Genomic DNA, 20,000 nt, shown 5'->3' with positions numbered 1-20,000 from the left:
TGAACCGAAGCTAACTAACTAACTGTAGGGGAGCCTCCATATGACAGCAGATGATCACGTGCCAGTACCTTTTGAAAATGTGCTAATAGATCAGATCACTTTTGCAATGGGACTATTTTGCAAAAGTGCTTATTGTTTGTTTCAAAATGTTGGATGCAGAAAGATGGGACTTTGGCTGCATTAAGAAAGAAATTACGAATAAAAGAATAAGTCCTATTATATTAAGTAACATATTCTTTACTTTAGCAGTTGATAAAGTCTTCAGTATTATCATGGAAGAAACTGAGGCCTGAGAATGTCAAGAACTGGCAAATGGTCAGGTGGCATTGACAGCTTCATTTACTGTCATTTTATGTTAGTGTCCTATATTGCTGTTCTTTCCTGTCCAGAACAGCCTACCCTAGTTGTCAATAAAGTATGTCAGACATGCAAATTATGTCCTGTTCTTTGGGAAGTGCTAGCTTCTAACTGTTGTTATTTACTTTCAGCTCCATCAGAATAAACTAGAATGTCATGTGAAATTATCTATTGATAATACCATTTATGGAGAGTGATGAGGTTCATTGACATAACACTTTGGATCGAGCTATATTTGCTGAACTTTCTTTTTCCTAATTGCTTTCAAGTAGACATGAAATGACAGCCTGTGTCATAACATGTACACTGAGTGGAAATCCCCTTTTATTTAAGCTTGTGGTAGATGCTCAGCAAGAGAAATACAATTTTATCATCTCTGGGCTAAACACACCTGTGGCTTAAAGCAAAACGTGCCAGCCTGGCATAACTGCTGGAACCACAAGGCTTTTCCAACAAATGCAGCTGTCTTAATCCAGCCTGAAGTAATACAGTTTTCTTATCTCATCCTGTAATGGCTTTCTTGTCAGAATACTCCATATGGAGCAGGCTGCTAGTGCTTGTAAAGGGACATATGAGATTTAAAGTGGCCAGTGGTTGTTCTCCAATCTGAAATTGATTCTGTTTTCTCTTTGTTTGTTTATTGTGATAATTTTTAGCATTGGCAATAGTAATTCTTCATATAATTGGAAAAGTCTTCCTAGAGAAGCTAATCCCAAGGGAGTTAAAAGAATGCATGTTGCAGTGTGGGATGCAAAGCTCACACAGTTCTAGTAAGGAATATTATGATTGCTATTTGCAAAAATGATTGCTATGAAAGAAGGTGGTCCTTCATGTACTTGGCTATGTCCTGAGAGTGCCTACTGTATATGAAAGTGACCAAGGTTGTTGTTGGTATGTGCCGAAGATTTTACCAGTCAGTGCACTGACCTGAAGTGTAGTGCATACATTTCTATTAATAGGATATTAATATCAATTGTTCTTTGCTTATGAGGGTGTGTTGTATTTTTTATTTGAAAAGTTATCTATCTTTCGTTCTAATCCCTCAAACTTCTTCCCTATAGCCTTAATCTCTTGCATGTGAAGTTTTTGAATCTATCCTCAATAAGATTTTTAAACAACTCTCACTTCACAATCTTCTATCTAATTGCTGGTATGGCTTCTGTCAGGGCCACTCTATTGGTGATCTCCTGGCTTTCCTTACCGAGTCTGGGTCATCCTCTCTTAAAGATTTCTGTGAAACTTTTGCTGTCACAATACACATAGTTATCAAAAGCCTTTTGATAGAATCTGGCACAAAGCTTTGTTCTCAAAACTACCCTCCTACAGCTTCTATCTTTCTGCAACTTTATTTCAAATTTCCTCTTTGACCATTCTATTGCTGGTGTTCCACAGAGTTCTGTCTTGTCACCCACTCTCTTCATATTATTCTTTAATGATTTTTTTTTAACCAAACTTCTTGCCCCATCCACTCTTATGCTGATGATTCCACCCTACACCATTCCATGTCTTAAGGGATGACCAACCCTTCAGGAAGTCAACAGGTCATGCAGGGATGGTACAGAATGCCTGACTTTTGATCTCTCTTAAGATTTTTGATTGGGGCAGAGAAAACTTAGTAGTGTCCAATGCCTTGAAAACTCAATTCCTCCATCTATTAACTTGACAACCTTCCAGACAACTATCCCCTCTTCTTCAATGACACTCAACAGTTCCCCTCTTATACACTGAATATCTTCGGTCTGTCCTTTAAGGCCCTATCACACTGGCCTATGATATGCGGAACCAGGAACATTCGCTCTAGATAGCTGGAACTTGCCCGGGATTAGCGGAACCAAGTTGGGATGGCTTCACATCCATCCCGGTTCCCCGTATGCTATCCGAATGGAAAAGTAAACATAATATATGTAATAAAAACCTTTAATTTGAAATAAAAAGAACGTGACTAAATTTTTCATATTGGAATATTAAATGATATTTCATCAATTTATAAAGGTAAAATATATATATATATATATATATATATATATATATATATATATATATATATATATATATATATATATATATCATGTCGATAGTTTGGGCTCATGGCAACCACCTCTTGACTCTAAAGTTGCCGTCGCACACTTCTCAGCTTTTCTTTAGTTTTTTTTACTTACTTTTCTTCAACAAGAGGAAGTGCAAGTGCAGTTCCAGGACAAAGCACAGGCTGAGGTATAAGCGGCATGGTTTTGTTCTGGTTTATTTTGATTAGGCTTTGTCTTGGTTGGTGGGCCGTTTGCCTAGCATAACAAGAACGCGGGCAGCTTGTGTGTGATAGTGTTCCTGGTTTCGTACCAAGAACCATGGCCCGCTTTCCGCATATCATTGGCCAGTGTGATAGCCCCTTTATTCATAATCTAAACTGGAAACTTCACATCTCATCTGTTGCTATGACAGCTTCTATGAAGTTAAGTGTTTTGAGTGGTCTGTGACAGTTTTTCTCACCTCCCTCCACCCCCAACTGCTAACTCTGTACAAGAGCCTTATCTGTCCATGTATGGAGTACATTTTGCATGTTTGGGGGGGATTCCAATCACACAGCTCTATTAGATTGGAATCAAGAACTTTTTGTCTCATCAATTCTCCTCCTCTGTCTTGAGCCTCTTTCTCACTGCCGGAATTTTGCATCTCTTGCTATTTTGTACCATTATTTTCATGCTAACTGCTCTTTTGATCTTGCTAATTGCATGCCCTCTCTCCTCCTGTAGCCTCGCTGCACAAGGCTTTCTTCTTCCTCACTCCCATTCTGTCCAACTCTCTAATGCAAGAGTTAACCTACCCTCAGTGTTTCATACCTTTCTCTGGTAAACTCTGGAATTCCCTGCCTGTGTCTGAGTTTCCAACTTCCTATGACTTGACTTCATCCATGAGGAAGGTTTCAAGACGTGTCCCTGTCCTTTGGCTTATTATCGGTTCTGTAAGGAGACTGGTGACTAAGTGGTCCTTTTTTCTTTTATCTTTTTTGTTGTCCTTGGCCAGTTCTCCCCTGTTACATTAAAAAAAAAATCTTCCATTGCAATAATTTGATTGTTTTGTAGTAAATGCAGCTTTTGTAACTTTTGTATGTTGAAAGAAATTTTTAAACAATAGCATTTGTGGTTTGTTTGTTTTATGTATTTATTTATTTTCAATTACTTTTTTTTATCAGCCTCATTGTTCCTAAGTGAGGTGCATGATGACAAAAGGTGATCCTCAGAGAATAATGAAAAGTCAAAGCATAAAACACAAATGGTGGTGCCAAGTAAAAACAGTGGTATGCAACAACCACTCACCCTGGTATCAGCACACGCAGGCTCACACTTTGGCATTTTATGATTTAACTTATGTATCTAATTATGATTGTTACTATTGATGAAGTAATGGAGGATGTTGACAATATTGTAGAGATATAGTGAGATTAAATAGACCACACAGGTGAGACCGGTGGTGGTGAACAGAGGCATCACTTTGAATTATTGAGTACAGAATGAAACTCAAAGCAACTTTATTTTACCTCATGATTAGTTCATCATTTGGTATCCATTCGTGACTGCAAGATATTAGTAATATTTAGTAGATTGTTACATTTGCCCCCAGAACAGTTAGGGGCAGGGGGAGGAATAATAATCTTCAAATGGGAGAACCAGAATGGCAATTGATTGGTGTTGCCAAGTACGCATAGCTATGCCATACTGAACATTCTTAATATATTATTATTATTCTAATGTTGTATGGGAAATTAATATATGTATATCAGTAACAGTTGTGTACAGTAAGGCCCTGCACTTGGCGAATGAATCTCAGCGTGGCGAAATTCACTTTTGGCGGTAGGGTGGCCACAGACCACTGAGTGCACGCTTGGCGATTTGAATTCAAACTTGGCAGCCACATGGTGAACCATGCGGCTCCTCGGTGACGTCAGACCTCTCTCTAAACCTATCAGAACGCAGTTTGAGAGTCCCCTTCAGCCATTTTGTTTGTGCTACCCTCTGTTCTGCTAGCATGGGAATGAATTCTGGTGATTTACTGCCAACATGGCCTCTACCAGCACAACAGGTGGTACCGGATGGGGGTAAGGACAATGGTAGTGGTGGCAAGGACAAAAGTGGGCGAGGGAAACGGGTGGAAAAACGGGAGTTGCAGCCTTTATATCATGTCTTATTAGCTTCATTTATTATTTAGTGGTCTGTTTTGTACATATGGTCTAATATGTGAAGGCAAAAGATTTTATTTCAGCTCAAAAGATGGTATTTTAGGGGTCAAAAGAGGGACTTTGGCAATGCCCAAAGACTGATTGAGGCATTCTTTAGGCAATTTATATGGTATAGAGAACTCATGCTTGGCGAAATTCGCATTTGGCAGTAGTTTCGCCAGACTAATTAATTCGCCAAATGCAGGGGCTTACTGTATTAGTAAAAGTATCATAAGCAAGTTTCATAAATGTAGTTGGCAGTTGAAAAGGCACCACCTAGAAATGGATGTGTAGTTATTGCTAAATGCTGGTAAGTTTGTCTATGGTTTTTTGAGAAGTCTGCATTTGCAGGAATGTGAGTATAAAAGATCTCGATCACTTGATGTCTTCAGAAAAGAAAGGATTGAAGTACATGTACAGAACATATTTTTAGTGTTTTAAAACAGTGTAGCTTTAGATATCCCAAAAATATATTTTTATTTAACATTAAGAAATTGGTTTTATGTAGTCTTTGTGCAGGGCCTCCTAGATATTTGATATTGCATACCATGTACTAAGAACACCTTCATCCATCCAGATCCGCCCCCAGAACCGTCCACAGGAACCCCAGAAGACCTGGCTGTAACTAACTTGGATGGAGATGTCACAGCTGATTCATGGGAAGAGGCAGCAGATGCTGCTACTCCCTCCCCTAACCGTGAGACTCCACCTACGCCCCCAACTCCAGGCACCCCAGATGAAGATGAGGAAGAGGACAGCGATGAGATCAAAAAGCCAAAGAAAAAGCCTTTAGATGAGGATGATTCAGCACCCAAGAAGGAACCTGTCAATGTTATTTTCATCGGGCATGTGGGTGAGTGTTCTCCCGTGAGGTAAAAGTGATCATTGTTGTGAACTAAATCAGCCTAAGTTAGTGCCAGATTTGAAGTGTTTGTAGTGGAATGATTGTATTTAGAGAAGCTGCATCCACTGCCTTCTTTGTCTCTCTTGATAGCATAGCTGATTGGTGCACATTAAGTGTTTTTTCCCTAAAGACAAAAAGATGATGGGTGCACCAAAGTAGAATTTGTCCTGGGTGATCTTGTCTTGTGTGCAGCATGACTTGTCCACTGTGCAAATCTTTTTATGAAAAATACCTTCCTCAATTCTTTCTTCTATTATCTAAAATATTAATAGATTGTCATGTTAAAAAAATCTTGTGTGACTTGCATAAGTTTTTCTTACATTAATTAGTCATTCTATGAAAAAAATCAACCCTACCTTCTAATTTTATGTAAGAGGGGCACTGGCTGAGGGTGACAAAATTATAGTAAAGAAAGACCCACTGAGATACAAACATTTATTGGTTTTTCAACTCATATAATTATATGCCTTTATTTATTTACTCAGTTTGTACTTTTTAACACATAATAGTAATAAATCTTTATAATAGTTTCTGAGTGGTGCTGTGAATTCAACTTGTCTCTTTCATATTTTGTGTCATTAATTTTTAACAAACATATCATGAGTTGTACACTTTCTGCTGAGTTTAACTATAGCATCGAAAATTGTCTTCCTCCAACATGATGTAAAATTTTAAATTGAATTGAATTGAAGAATTTTTCAGGAAACTATGATAATCTTTATGAGGTAAGTAAATAATATTTTTCCTTTCCCTCTCAAAGATGCTGGCAAGTCAACCATTGGGGGTCAGATCATGTACCTAACAGGCATGGTGGAGAAACGGACGCTGGAGAAGTATGAGAGGGAGGCCAAAGAGAAGAACAGAGAAACTTGGTACCTTTCCTGGGCACTGGACACCAATCTAGAAGGTCTGACTCAACATCTATTTTCCTCTTTACTGAATAACAGTTAATGACAGAAGTTGTCTGTGAATATCAGTCTTGAGTGATGTTTGATTAGTCTAGGTTTATGTATGTTGGAGGAGTTAACTTATACATGTGGAACATTGTTCTCATTGTTACAGAGGGCAAAGTCTTGTCTCTTTGTGACATGATGCTTCTCTCATAGGGTCCTGCTAGTTGGCCTGCCTGCCTTATTCCTTTTTTTTTTTTTTTTCTATGGTATAACCCCCATCATCTGTACTCCCATTGATAAAATGCTGTCATCAATTATTGCAGACTTCAGTCCAATTTTGAAAGAAGCAACCATCTTTAGTTGGTTGATGATTAAAAGTATTTTGTGTTTGGTTGGATTTGTAATGAAATACAATAGGGTTTTCTCTAATATTTCAATGTTTCACCTCTAAGAATTTTAGTATAGTAGATTGGAAAGCATTCTGGCATTCCAGTGTTCTGATTCAAGGTTAAAATCATTGGTGGTGGTGCTCCATTTGCTCAGTTTGGTGCTTATTATATTGGTCATAGTATTCACTACTCTTTGTTTTATGATGAGATTTTCATAGTTTCATTAAGTTGTGCAGTATTTCATGTTTTTATGTATGAATTGGGCATAATAGAATCTGAAATCTGAAAATTAGTTTTTGAAGAGCTGATATAACTCATGTGTAGCTTAAAGGCACAAATAAAAACAAGTGTACTTCATGAGAGCAAAAAAAGTATACCTCAACTCACATCTCATAGGATTTTTTTTAAAGTATGGGGGTTTTACTTTATTTAACAACTGTTTTCTGGTTTGTCATTCGTATAGTAATACAGTATACTCAACCTCTTCGCTTATTAACAGTTGCTGTTTGTTTTTGTTTGGATTGTTACACTAAACTTGTCAGTGCTCACTAAGCACAGTGGAGACTTGGTGCTAACTATTCCACCCCCTTTCCTCTCCACAGAGCGTGACAAAGGCAAGACAGTGGAGGTAGGCAGAGCATACTTTGAAACAGACCAGAAACATTTCACAATCCTTGACGCCCCAGGCCACAAAAGCTTCGTGCCTAACATGATCGGTGGTGCCTGCCAAGCTGATCTGGCAGTTCTGGTGAGTGAGGAGCACCCTGCTATTTGTCCAAATGTTTGTTGGTTAACATTTTATGAAGGTTTTGGAGGTGCTCTAATTGCTTTGTAGTTTAAAAAATGTTTTTTTGCAGGAAAATGATACTTTGGCTGCAAAGAAAGTCTATGTTAACATTTGGAGAATTGATATGTAAACAAGATTTCCATGGACTTCTGATGGACTGTTTTCTTTTACATTTCTTTGCATTTGGTTGTCATATTGCCTTTCCCTCTACTATTTGTTTGTCAATGATTCAGTGAGCTTAACAATGAAGGTAATGTTCATGCTGACCCATAACTCTCACAGGTCTGTGATGTTAGTGGGTCTGGCCTCTTGTATTATGGTTCATTATGTCACAGATGTTCTCTTAAATTGTTTCTATATATATATATATATATATATATATATATATATATATATATATATATATATATATATATATATAGACTGCTGCAAAACTGAACGAGTTACAGCTATATATATATATATATATATATATATATATATATATATATATATATATATATATATATATATATATATATATATATAGACTCTGCTGCAAAACTGAACGAGTGACAGCTATATATAGACTCTGCCGCAAAACTGAACAAACAATTGAATCTATATGTAGATGTTAGTTATGTTTGGCTGGTGATAATATATTTAATATATTTATATGAATGTTTGGAGGTACTCACATCCAGGAATTGTGACCTGGATGCAATTTAGTTCCACTTTTCTTCATATTTTTCAAGTACAGTAATACTCCACTTAACGAACAGGATAGGGGGTGTCAAAGCTGTTCGTAGAGCAGAAATTTGTTAAGCGGACGTAATTTTCCCATAGGAAATAATGGAAATAGGGGGGATGCGTTCTGGGCTGGTCTCCAACATACCACATGGGTTAAAGAAATATATATACCGGTATATATATATATATATATATATATATATATATATATATATATATATATATATATATATATATATTTCTATTAGCTTTTTTACAGGTACAATAGCGTGTGGTACAGATCTTTCTTTTCGACATGATAGACTAGTAATAAAAGAAATAGTCAGCTAATAGAAATATATATATATATATATATATATATATATATATATATATATATATATATATATATATATATATATTTCTATTAGATTTTTACAAACAAAGGATTGTTTTGTAATGCATAAAGTGAAATCTTACATGAAATACCAAAAAATAAAACAGAGATAATGAGATCGGCCACAGACAACGGAGACTCTGGTGACTTGGCCGCTTCTTCTTCTTGTGACCTTTTTAGCTTGGCGTGTTGTCTTTCACTACGCTATTAAATTTGTTTCCACCTCCAGAGGTGGTGTTCCCAGCAACCTCAGAGCAACCTTGTCACAGTCCCTCCAAGCATTCGTGGAAGCCATTTCGCGGCAGGAGGTTGCTCTGAGGTTGTTATAGAATCTTGGATCCAGCTCCAGGAGCGCTAGAGAAAGGCAGGGAGCCAGACAATCACAGCGAAGCTGCCGTGTTCAGTCCCTCACCCGTCAAATTCAAACCCAAAAAATTCACTAAAACGGATGTGGTTGTACGTTATGCAGACTTTTTTGGTCTAACTTTATATAGTATGTTAAACCGGAAATTCGTTAGACGAACGTTCGTTAAGCGGAGTATTACTGTACTTATTTTGTATCTATTCATTTTTAAGAACACTGTTAGCGTGTGGTACAGATCTTTCTCTTCTGACATGATAGATTAGTAATAAAAGAAAGTAGAAAAAATAAATCCCATTATTAGCTAATAGAGCCTTCAGTGGCAGTGTTGGCAAAGTCTGGGTATTTTGAGATGCCAAATAATTATTTATTTTATTAATTTTGTTACTTGTAAGGAATAGTCTATATATAGACTGCTACAACTTAGTGTGGTAAATCAGAACAGTTGTCTATATATAAATGATCTGACAAGAAGTTCCCGTTTCGAAACATCTATATATAGATCTTCCACCAGGAAGGGTTTAACCCGCTAAGACCGATGGCCGCAAAATTCGCACCCTCCCATTACCGCAATTATCATAAAAAAATCAACTCTTATAAATTACTCTGGAAAAAAATCTGCTGTTAGTAGACATGACAATGCATCATCCTACAAGTTTTTATTGCTCTACTCACTATGGTTGTCTCGGAATAATAACCGATAATTGGAGAAGATTGTGGTAGCGGCAACTCGGGGGAAGTGCTTTTATGTGTATTCTTACATAATGTAAGGCACTGCTCATGTTTTTATGTGTTTTCACATGTTTTTCGTGTTTTCACTCATATTGGCTGATTATAGTTACGTATGTTTTATCAGGCGTGGGTGACGATGTTGTCACAATAGCGGGGTCGGGATCTACCTCCAACCTGTGCACTTTGCGTCTTGTCCCGCCTTGTCTATCACTTTTATCACTAAACTTTAGCTTCCTCTTAGCACCAGTAGCCATAGTTGTAAATAATAGTTCCTTAAATAAGTAAATACGTAAATACGTAAATAATTATCACCGCGACACGACGCTCACGCACCTCACAGAAAATTGCGGGAGACTAGCTGGCTAGAGCGGTGTGCTTCCTGGGAGCTGACAGTACTACCATAGGCCTACGTCATGACCAAATATAGCAGCGCTACCAATGCTAGCGCGGTTTTTATTAGCGCTCAAAGTAGCTGCCCCATTTAAGGACTGTCGGAAGTGTGCTATGCAGCCGTATTTAAGGCCTGTTGGACTTTTCGGGTTAAGGGCAGCATCCGGTTTAGAGACCGAAAAAAATATGAAAAATAATGTGTTTTGCGGGAAAAAAATGTGGTAGGTATACACGTTAGCTATTATATCACGAAGTTTTATGGTGAAACATGCATTGCTTTCTGTTTAAATGTCATTTAAAGGTCCCTTACTCAACGATGTGCCTTTGTTTACATTTTTTTTTTTTTTTTTTTTTTTCTCAAAGACAATGGAAAAAAGGCAAAAACCTTAACTTTTTTTGGTGGACATGATACGGCAACACTGAAAGTCTATGCGTGGTGTCAATGAAGGGACCAGCGAGACTTGGGGAAAGCTATCAGAGAAAGAGGTTGTTGCTGCGTCTTGCTACCCGTCCTTCACTGCTAAACAGCACATAATATATTTACTGCATCCTGCTTTTCACTTACTGCCAACTATGGGACAGATGTCCAAGAGGAATAAGCAGAGGAAGGATGCTTGGAATATGAGTGTGGAAGCTCAAAGAATAAAAAAGAGTGTGTTGAACCTGACACCTCAGATACTGCAGTACACATCCTCGTGTCACCCACCACCACCATCCTCACGACCGCCACCACCACCACACCACATCTCACGCAGAACAATGACAATGAAATGAAGAAGAAAAGGCCTCATTACTCACAATTAGAGAAGCTCTTCTACAAAATATTGAGAAAAGAAATGAAGATGTGGAAAATGATGATGAGCTTGTCATGCTGACGAAAAAGAGGCTGAAAATCTTCTTTCCTCTCATTATTCATGCCCAGATCCTGCCTTTGACTACAGTTTGGAGCCTGATGTATACGAAAACACCATAACTATGCACTGCACAACATGCAACTTCAAGAACACATCACAACCAGAAAAGTGAGAGCTGGACGTTGGAAGAAAAGCATCTTCAGGACCAACATATTGACAGGAGGTGACTAGGAGCCTCATATATATCTAATTGTATTATGAGATTGTAGATAATAAAAAAGAACATATATTAAACCTGAATAAACTTCCTAGTGTGTTATAACAGGATCGAGATCGATCGATAAACTTTATTGGCCCATATCTCAAAACATAAGTTATTCCGCTTCTAAAATCTATTTTAAAGCCAATTTTAGCTTGATTTCAATGAAACAAAAACTAAAAAGGAGAAGAATACTTCTTCTATCAATTCATGTTGCTATTTTTTTTTTATATATGTGACCTGGAATTTTGTATTAATATTTTTTGGTCGAAAAAAGTAGAATTTTTTTTTTTTAAAAGATCATAAAACAAAAACGAAAGATGAAATAAGAAATCTAACGACGTGGAAACCTTTTATATTATATCGTGTCTTTGCCACAAGAAAATGAAGGTTATGCAGCAAATAATAACGCCAGAATAACACTCATAAGTTTTAGTTGCAGTTATAATTGCATGGCGGGGTTGGGGACTAGAATTGGGATGAATGTCTAATATTGATATACATGTTCCCAAGACTTCGCAACATAAAAATCAGTGTTTCATGCATATTTACCAGAGATATGACAACACCGTTCTAAACTGGACGCTCCCCTTAAGGAACTTTTCTCTTATAGGCAGGGTCATCATCATGTACAAATATTTACTCCTGTGGATTTTTTTTGGTAATGACTTGTGATCCTTTAGAATTAGTCTCGGTACTCCCTGTTATTGTTGCATTATTTGGAAGAAGGTACAGATCTCTTGATGTCAATATATTCATTAAAAGTGCCCCCACATCATCTCACTGAAATTATTTTATAGCCTTTGCTATGTACCTTTGTATTTTACTATAACTTTCTAAAGTTAAAGCATTCCTCTCCAGCATGAAGATGCTTTAATCACTGAACATAATTGACACAGTCATCTTAATGTCCAGTGCCATTTCTTGCAGCAGTTGAGGCCTCTTCTGCAAAAACCTGTGTTTGCGTAGATAGAGTTGTGGTCTGTCTACAATTATCCCTGTTTGACCTTTATAATCTTATCTGGGGACATATTTTATTGGCTTAGTGAGATGTAGGATGGAGAAGTGATGGTAAAGCTGAACAAATTTAAGGCAGGGAAGACTACTATTATACCTGTTCTAGGAGCTCCTGGTTTCTGAATTGCCACAGTAGAATATTTTCCTCATGCTTTTGTTTACCCAACTCATCTTTGCCTACTAAAGGGACATTGTTTCTTATTTCAGGTAATATCAGCAAGAAAAGGAGAGTTTGAAACTGGATTTGAAAGGGGTGGTCAAACCAGAGAACATGCGATGTTGGCCAAGACAGCAGGTGTGAAGCACCTTATTGTACTCATTAACAAAATGGATGATTCAACTGTGCAGTGGTCAGAAAAGCGCTACAATGAATGTAAAGAGAAGTTGGTACCCTACCTCAAGAAGGTTAGCATAATAGGATTTTGTGTTGTCAGAAATTCAGTGTGTATATTAGTATGGGATATTTATTCATATATTGATAGGGTGATCCTCTAATGTAATTTGCTATTATACTGAGGAATTGCAGTAATGAGTAAACTATTATGACCTAACAAGATTTTTGAAGTTTGTTGACCACAAATGTGGTATTATTGAATGGACTAAAATGGGGATAAAACTGGAGTGGCACTAGCATGAAAAATTAATTAATGTTTAAAATTTGAAAGTTTTATGTTAATTTGTATCATTATCAGTGGAAGTATTTAGGTTGACATGCTGGCATGTCAGCCTTCTAGATCTACGATCTCAACAAAATTGATCTCATATATTTTTGTGAACTAGAAAGCTGAATGTTGTAATTTTTTAAGAATACCAAATTATGTTGTCTAAATGTAAGTTGATTTATTTCCAGGTTGGCTTTAATCCCAGTAAAGACATCATGTTCATGCCTTGCTCTGGCTTGACTGGTGCTAATCTTAGAGAGCAAATTGATGAGACCCTTTGCCCGTGGTATAAGGGACCAGCGTTCATTCCTTACATCAACAACTTGCCACCACTCAACCGAAACATGAGTGGACCTTTCATGATGCCTGTCGTGGACCGCTACAATGACAGAGGCACCATCGTCATGGGCAAAGTAGAGTCTGGCTGCTGCAAGAAGGGAGACAACATTGTAGTCATGCCTAATAAGGTGAGGTGCCGTTAATATTTTAGAAATGCTTAATAGTATTTCACAATGAAAGTGAGTAAATTGAAAACTTTCTAGAGTATAAACCACCAAGGTGTGAGATAAGAATGAGAGAAAAGCTTGCTTGGGAGGATGATATTTTAGAATAAGGATTGTAAGATGTGTTTGTGGATGAAATCACAGATATGAATTGCTACTATTTTCTGGATTTTTGACAGGTCTCAGCAGTTGCATCAGTAGTGATTTCTGAGAATGTATGTGTGATTTTCTTGTTGCAGACCCCTGTGACTGTGGACATGCTTTGGCGAGATGAAGATGAGACTGGCACTGTCAACTGTGGAGAGAATGTTAAGGTGAAGCTGAGGGGAGTAGAGGAGGCTGATGTAGCTCCAGGCTTTGTCTTATGTGATCCCAGCAACCCTTGCAAGACTGGCAGAATATTTGATGCTCAGGTGAGATTTCTTTCTGCCTCTGTTTGGTCTATGTTTGTGCTTGTTTTTTTTGCTTTATAATGTTTCTTGGTATCACTTTTGATTAAATTTTCTTTTTGCCTTTTATTGTGAATGAGTGCAATTTTTATATATTTGTATAAATTGTGTAATGTAGGTTTATTGTTCAGAAGCCCTTATTTTATAGTAAAGATAGGGAAGAAAACTTAACAGTTGTTTCATATCTTGCTGACTTTGGTGTTACTTGTCCAGACAAGCCTTTTTTTTTTTTTTTTTTTTTTTTTTGTGTGTGTGTGTGTGTGTGTGTGTGTGTGTGTGTGTGTGTGTGTGTGTGTGTGTGTGTGTGTGTGTTCTTGGATTTCAGTGAGTGCATCCAGCTAGCATATTCCTATTGCATACTTTGATATGTAATCTCAAATTTACTTGTACAGGTTGTGATTCTGGAGCACAAGTCAATCATCTGTGCTGGATACTCTGCTGTCTGTCACATCCACTCTGTTGCTGAGGAGGTCACTGTCAAGCTCCTGTTGTGCACCTTGGATAAGAAGTCTGGTGATAAATCTCAGTTGCGGCCTCGTTTCGTCAAGCAGGATCAGATTGCCATCATGAGATTTGAGACGTCTGGAGTGATCTGCATGGAAGCATTCAAGGACCATCCACAACTTGGCCGCTTCACGTTAAGAGATGAAGGTAAGTGAAATTGATGGCGAGGTAGGCTTGAATTTAGTGAGAAATGACATATCAAAGTTTGAAGTTCATTGTTGTGACTTGTCAGAAGTCATCTGTCACATCTCACAGTTACTGTCTGTCGTTAAATACTCACAATTTGTGAACTTTAAATTATGAAATTAGATATGTTCTTGACATCATCTTAGATTTGAATTGTTTTGATGTCATATTACTACTTTTTGAATAGTTAGACAAAGAAACATTATATTTAAAAGAAAATAATGGCTCATAGAAGCCATGTGAGGCAAGATTTGTGAGAGTTTGGAAAAATTGATCGTACTGCTTGTATTAGTTACTTATGATAACACTTTATTGCCTCAAAGGAGGACATTATTTACTCAATGTTACTGATATTTGTTATTATGTTTTATATTGAAAAATATGGTTTGGGATTGTGTTATGGTATGTACAAGCATGTTATGATGTTGACAGACTTCTGACTATCATATGTGGCATTGAATCAGGGTAGACCCTGTTATATAGCATTGATGATGACCAATAACATTAATTGGTTACCGGTCATGTTAGTTTCTTATATGCAGAGTTACCTCATGATAACGGACACTTCGGGGACAAGTGGGTATCCATTATTGCATGTTGTCTGTTACTGAGAGTGGCTTGTCTATGAGACCCTTAATCTCCCCAGCCCTTTCCCTTTTTCTGTAATTTAGTAAGGCTAAAAAATATTTGGCATTTAAATCACATTATATAATAATGCTAAAAAACATTTGGCATTTAAATCACCTTATTTTATGTTCAATGCAAAAATAAAAGCTTTAAATATTATTTAAGAAATGTACAGCAATAAAAATTTGTCTTACCAAGAATAGACGAATTAAAGATATAGCTTTCAGTGTGGTGTAATGGCTGATTCCCATGTGGTTCAATGACATCCTTAACAAGCATTTAATGACTGCCTGAAGGACTTTGCTGAGGTGACAAAGGAGTGGAGGAAGACTAGGGACTGTCAGGGTCAGAGTAGACTGCCTCCACACTATTGCCACCTCTCCATAGATCACGGGCTTGCCTTCTTTCCCTAATCTTACTCTACCTCCTTACCCTTTATCTGTCTTTCTTTCTCTCCCTCTGTTTCTATATAAATTGGTGTCTTTCTGAAATATTTCCGAAATCCTTCTAACTTTTGTTCCATATTTCTTTTGAGGTAAAAATCAGTCTTATTCTTTATAGAAAAGTCAACCCCATCCTAAACATGGCATCTGAGCAGGGAAGTGTGACCTTGCCAATACCTTTATATGACCTAATGCACTGTACATATGTAGTCTCACCATGGAGTATTGTCCTGCTGCAAGCTTGCCATATGGCCAGCCTCATGGCCAATCTAAGGCTGTAATCTGCAACTTGAACAAGTACTTCTTAAAAGAAATACTTGAGAGCGCAACTGGGAAGGTTTCAAGAAGTGGCTGTATTGTTGACATTGTGCTCACTATCTGTCACTGCTCTGAGGGTACAATTTGCTCATTATGTCATCTAGAAGAAGAAAACCTTGCCCTTTTCATATTGAATTATCCTGAGTTAAAGAAAGAAATGAAATTGTAGGCTGCCAAAGACTGGTAAATGAAAACAAAAATGAAGTGATTAGGGAATTTTTCTTTGGGAAAGAAAACCTAGAAGAGAAGAAAGAAAAGTTGTATTAATTATGGGACTGTAGAGAAAGAAACAAAAAAGGAGTTAGAGAAAACATATCATTAGTGTTATCTTACAGTTTATAGACATTACAGCAAGTAGTGCACACTGGAGGCATACCATTGTGGGCATTGTCACACTAGCTTATTTTCATCTGCACTTGGGTCAACTCAGGCGCTATCTCTCTCTCTCTCTCTCTCTCTCTCTCTCTCTCTCTCTCTCTCTCTCTCTCTCTCTCTCTCTCTCTCTCTCTCTCTCTCTCTCTCTCTCTCTCTCTCTCTCTCTCTCTCTCTCTCTCTCTCTCTCAGTATTTGTTCAAACAGAAATGCATAACTAGCAATTCTCACTGGCAGGCTGCAGGTCCAACCTTCCCAGGACCCCAATTCACTATGAGTGTCAATCTGGTAACATCATAGGCAAGCAGTTGCTGCTCTCCACCTTATTACAAGTTTTGTAAATCGTAGACAAACAAAATGAGTTACAGTGGTAAACATAGGCCTTTTTTGGCTTGCTTATTGTGTCATATGTATTCACCTGCACAGCCACTTGGGAGCTATGGGTTCATAAAAAAAAAAAACTGCCATTACGGTCCAAGTATCTGACCAGTCACATTGAGCAAAATATGTTACTACGAAGTCTGTGATCGTAAGGTACCATTGTATTTATATATGAAATGTGCCATTTTGTCTTGGTATGGCTGATGGACTTAGCTATGATTGTTTATGAAATACCAGCAATGCTCTCTGCACTAATGAGGGTTTTTGTTAAGTTTTAGTGATTTTGTGTGTATCCATGCATACTTTTATAATGTATCATCGGTGTTTGAGGATTGTTTGCTGGACTTGTGGTTGGTGGCTATACCCTCCTTGAGAGTTTAATTTAGTGGTGGTAATTTAATCTGTGAATAAGAGAGAGCTGAATATTCAGCTACACAGCCCATTCACCCCACACAGAGTGACAGTAACAGGATGAAAAGTTAGCTGATTCTATTTGCTTGTTGTTTTTCCAGCATTATTAGACAGTGCTATTCAGAAAATAATCAGGTTCACTAATGAAATAGAATGTGGAGTATAACTGGATTGTAAATGTTTATCATGCTTTTATTATTTATATTTTCATTGAATCATTGGGAAATTATTGTCAACACGCAGGCACTTACTTGTAATAAGGTAGTAGTGGATGTGAACTCACCCATGAGTTGTGTAACATCATTTCAAGACATATGGGAGCAAAATAAAGGCTTCCAAGTTTAGGAAAAGCCTTTTACATCACATGATGTAAGTCGCAATGTGATGTAAGTCGCAGTTAGATATTTCTATTATATGATATATACCTATCAGGTGGAAATTAACTGCGGCCTGCTCTCTCACACTAGCCTGAGCTGTGGCTCGCAATTTTTGGGTAATTAGAAGCCTTTCTGACTTGCTTTTTTTTTTTTTTTTTAAGTAACTAGTAATAGAATGAAAGTAAATTGAATAAGCTAAATAGTAGTCCATTTATCTTACAAAATTGAAAGTAGTTGTTGAGATGATTTTCTGTACACAAAGAGAGACAGGAGAGAGAAAATTAGTTATGGCCACATTGAGCTGTACAATGACCGACTGTCTTAGTCTCTTTCTCATTGCTGCAGAGTTGCATCTCTTGCTATCATCTACCACTGTTTTCATGTTAACTGCTGGACTAATGTTACTAACAGCATATCTCCCCTCTTCTCATGGACTTGCTACATAAGACTCTATTTTCTCTCATTCTTATTCTGTCCACCTCTCTAATGTAAGAGTTAACCTGTATTCTCAGTCATTCATCCCTTATTATGGTAAACAATGGAACTCTCCCTGCGTGTGTATTTTCTTCCTCTGACTTGAACTCTTTCAAATAGGTTGTTTCAAAACTTATCCTTTAGTATTCAACGATCATTTCTGACTTCTTTTGAGGGACTGGTACCTCACTGGGTCTTTATTCTACATTTTTCTTTTCAGTGCCCCTATTACATAAGGAAAATATAAGTAAATTGATAAAAAAGTTACTTTGAGTAGAGTGCATTATGATGAATTTGAATATAAACTTGTTGGGAATGGAGGAGATACATACATTATCTGGAATGATGTTATGTAAGGTTTACCAAGTTAGTTTCTTTGTGTTAATGCTGTATTTTTTTTGGATTTCAGGCAAAACTATCGCTATTGGCAAGGTCTTGAAAGTTTTGGAATAAGATGTGGATAAGTAATCTGCGTTGCAACACCCGCAGATGCCACAAGAGTATTTATGTGCAATCCCTTTTAGTGGTGTCTTGCTCTTGTTTGATAAGAGCCTCTGCAGCTTTGTCAAGGCTCTCTTGATTATTTGGCCTTGGGAAATCCAAGAAAATTTTAAGTCGTGAGAATCACACTATGGCAGAAACGTGAAATTGGTCCATCCACCAATCATCCTAAGAAAATCAAAGTGTGCGTGGGTGTCCTGTCAGAGTCTCCGCCTTTTCCCTCTACCTGCCATGCTCAACCTTCAAGACCAGTCCTCTACAAGAGTTGTCACCCTTGTAGTCCCAACAGGGGGCAGGCTTAGGGGAGTGTCGGAGAAAACATGTATATAGAGCCAGTGTGTATTGTCTCTTTATTACAGAAAAACAAGTGTTGTGCAAGGTTTCTTGAGGTAGCTTAATGAATGTGAATTTTTGCCCATATTCCACAGGATACAATTTTTATAGTTATGGGTAGGAGTTCATTGAGGCATGACAATGTTGGGGAAGCCTTTGGATAAGCAGATTAGGCCTTGCAGGGGACTAGATTAATGCACTAAGCCTCAGGAAAGGTTCTTGCCAGTTAACTGCTGCAGCAGAACTGGTATTTTTACTGGTGACTATTTGACATTTCCCATAAAATACATTGTTTGTTTGGAATACTAAGATGCGACTTTCATTTGCCAGAAGAAATGATTTTATTGTAAATTTTATTAAGTACCTTCCGTATATTACGGGGGGCAGTGAGGGTGGAAGCAGCCACGACTTGGTTGTTGGAGACTCACTAGTAAAGACAGAGAAGGTGACATATGGTTTATGACAGTAACCTGCTATAATAGCCTTCCAGAGTTGAACTTGTTTGAAGATTTTCCAAGGATGAGATGGCAGTGGCTATTCCTTCTTATGTGATAAATAGCAACTCTACAGGTATCACTCGCATCCTCACTTCCTCCTCTGTGCCTGAGGTTGCACGTTTTAGTGTTAACATGCAGTGGCTTAATATTTTTGGTGGTTCTCCTCCTTGGAGTGTTACAGCTGTCCTTTAATTTGCACAGCTGGCCAGTGGTGGGCTGTCCTTAGTCCAGATGGCACAGGGGAGGAGATGGGACATTGCCTGTGCAGTGTGAGCCCATTGCTACCGCTAATCTCGGGAGTCAGGGCTCCAGAACTCCATAGCCTTTTTTGTATTTTTTTTATACATCTGAAGATATATATGTATATATATATATATATATATATATATATATATATATATATATATATATATATATATATATATATATTTATATATGTTTATGTATGTATATATATATATATATATATATATATATATATATATATATATATATATATATATATATATATATATATATATATATATATATATATATATATATATATATATATATATATATATATATATATATATATATATATATATATGTTTATGTATATATATATATATATATATATATATATATATATATATATATATATATATATATATATATATATATATATATATATATATATATATATATATATATATATATAT

The 20,000-nt window shown here is 37.0% G+C and overlaps 1 protein-coding gene across 1 annotated transcript in view; it reads left to right on the top strand.

Moving 5' to 3' along the window:
- Nucleotides 1–19,111, top strand: part of LOC123520717 (eukaryotic peptide chain release factor GTP-binding subunit ERF3A-like) — a 20,284-nt gene extending 1,173 nt beyond the window's left edge. Inside the window, exons 2-9 of the mRNA XM_045283257.1 lie at nucleotides 5,148–5,423; nucleotides 6,235–6,381; nucleotides 7,359–7,504; nucleotides 12,469–12,666; nucleotides 13,112–13,390; nucleotides 13,666–13,839; nucleotides 14,268–14,526; nucleotides 18,378–19,111. Coding sequence (XP_045139192.1) covers nucleotides 5,148–5,423; nucleotides 6,235–6,381; nucleotides 7,359–7,504; nucleotides 12,469–12,666; nucleotides 13,112–13,390; nucleotides 13,666–13,839; nucleotides 14,268–14,526; nucleotides 18,378–18,421 — 1,523 coding nt within the window. The 3' untranslated portion in view covers nucleotides 18,422–19,111. The remainder of the gene's footprint in view (nucleotides 1–5,147; nucleotides 5,424–6,234; nucleotides 6,382–7,358; nucleotides 7,505–12,468; nucleotides 12,667–13,111; nucleotides 13,391–13,665; nucleotides 13,840–14,267; nucleotides 14,527–18,377) is intronic.
- Nucleotides 19,112–20,000: the final 889 nt, after the last annotated feature.

The sequence above is a fragment of the Portunus trituberculatus genome, chromosome 47, assembly GCF_017591435.1.
Source record: "Portunus trituberculatus isolate SZX2019 chromosome 47, ASM1759143v1, whole genome shotgun sequence".
Lineage (NCBI taxonomy): Eukaryota > Metazoa > Arthropoda > Malacostraca > Decapoda > Portunidae > Portunus > Portunus trituberculatus.
Note: the sequence above shows the minus strand (reverse complement) of the source record. Positions and strands in the feature narration are given on the sequence as shown.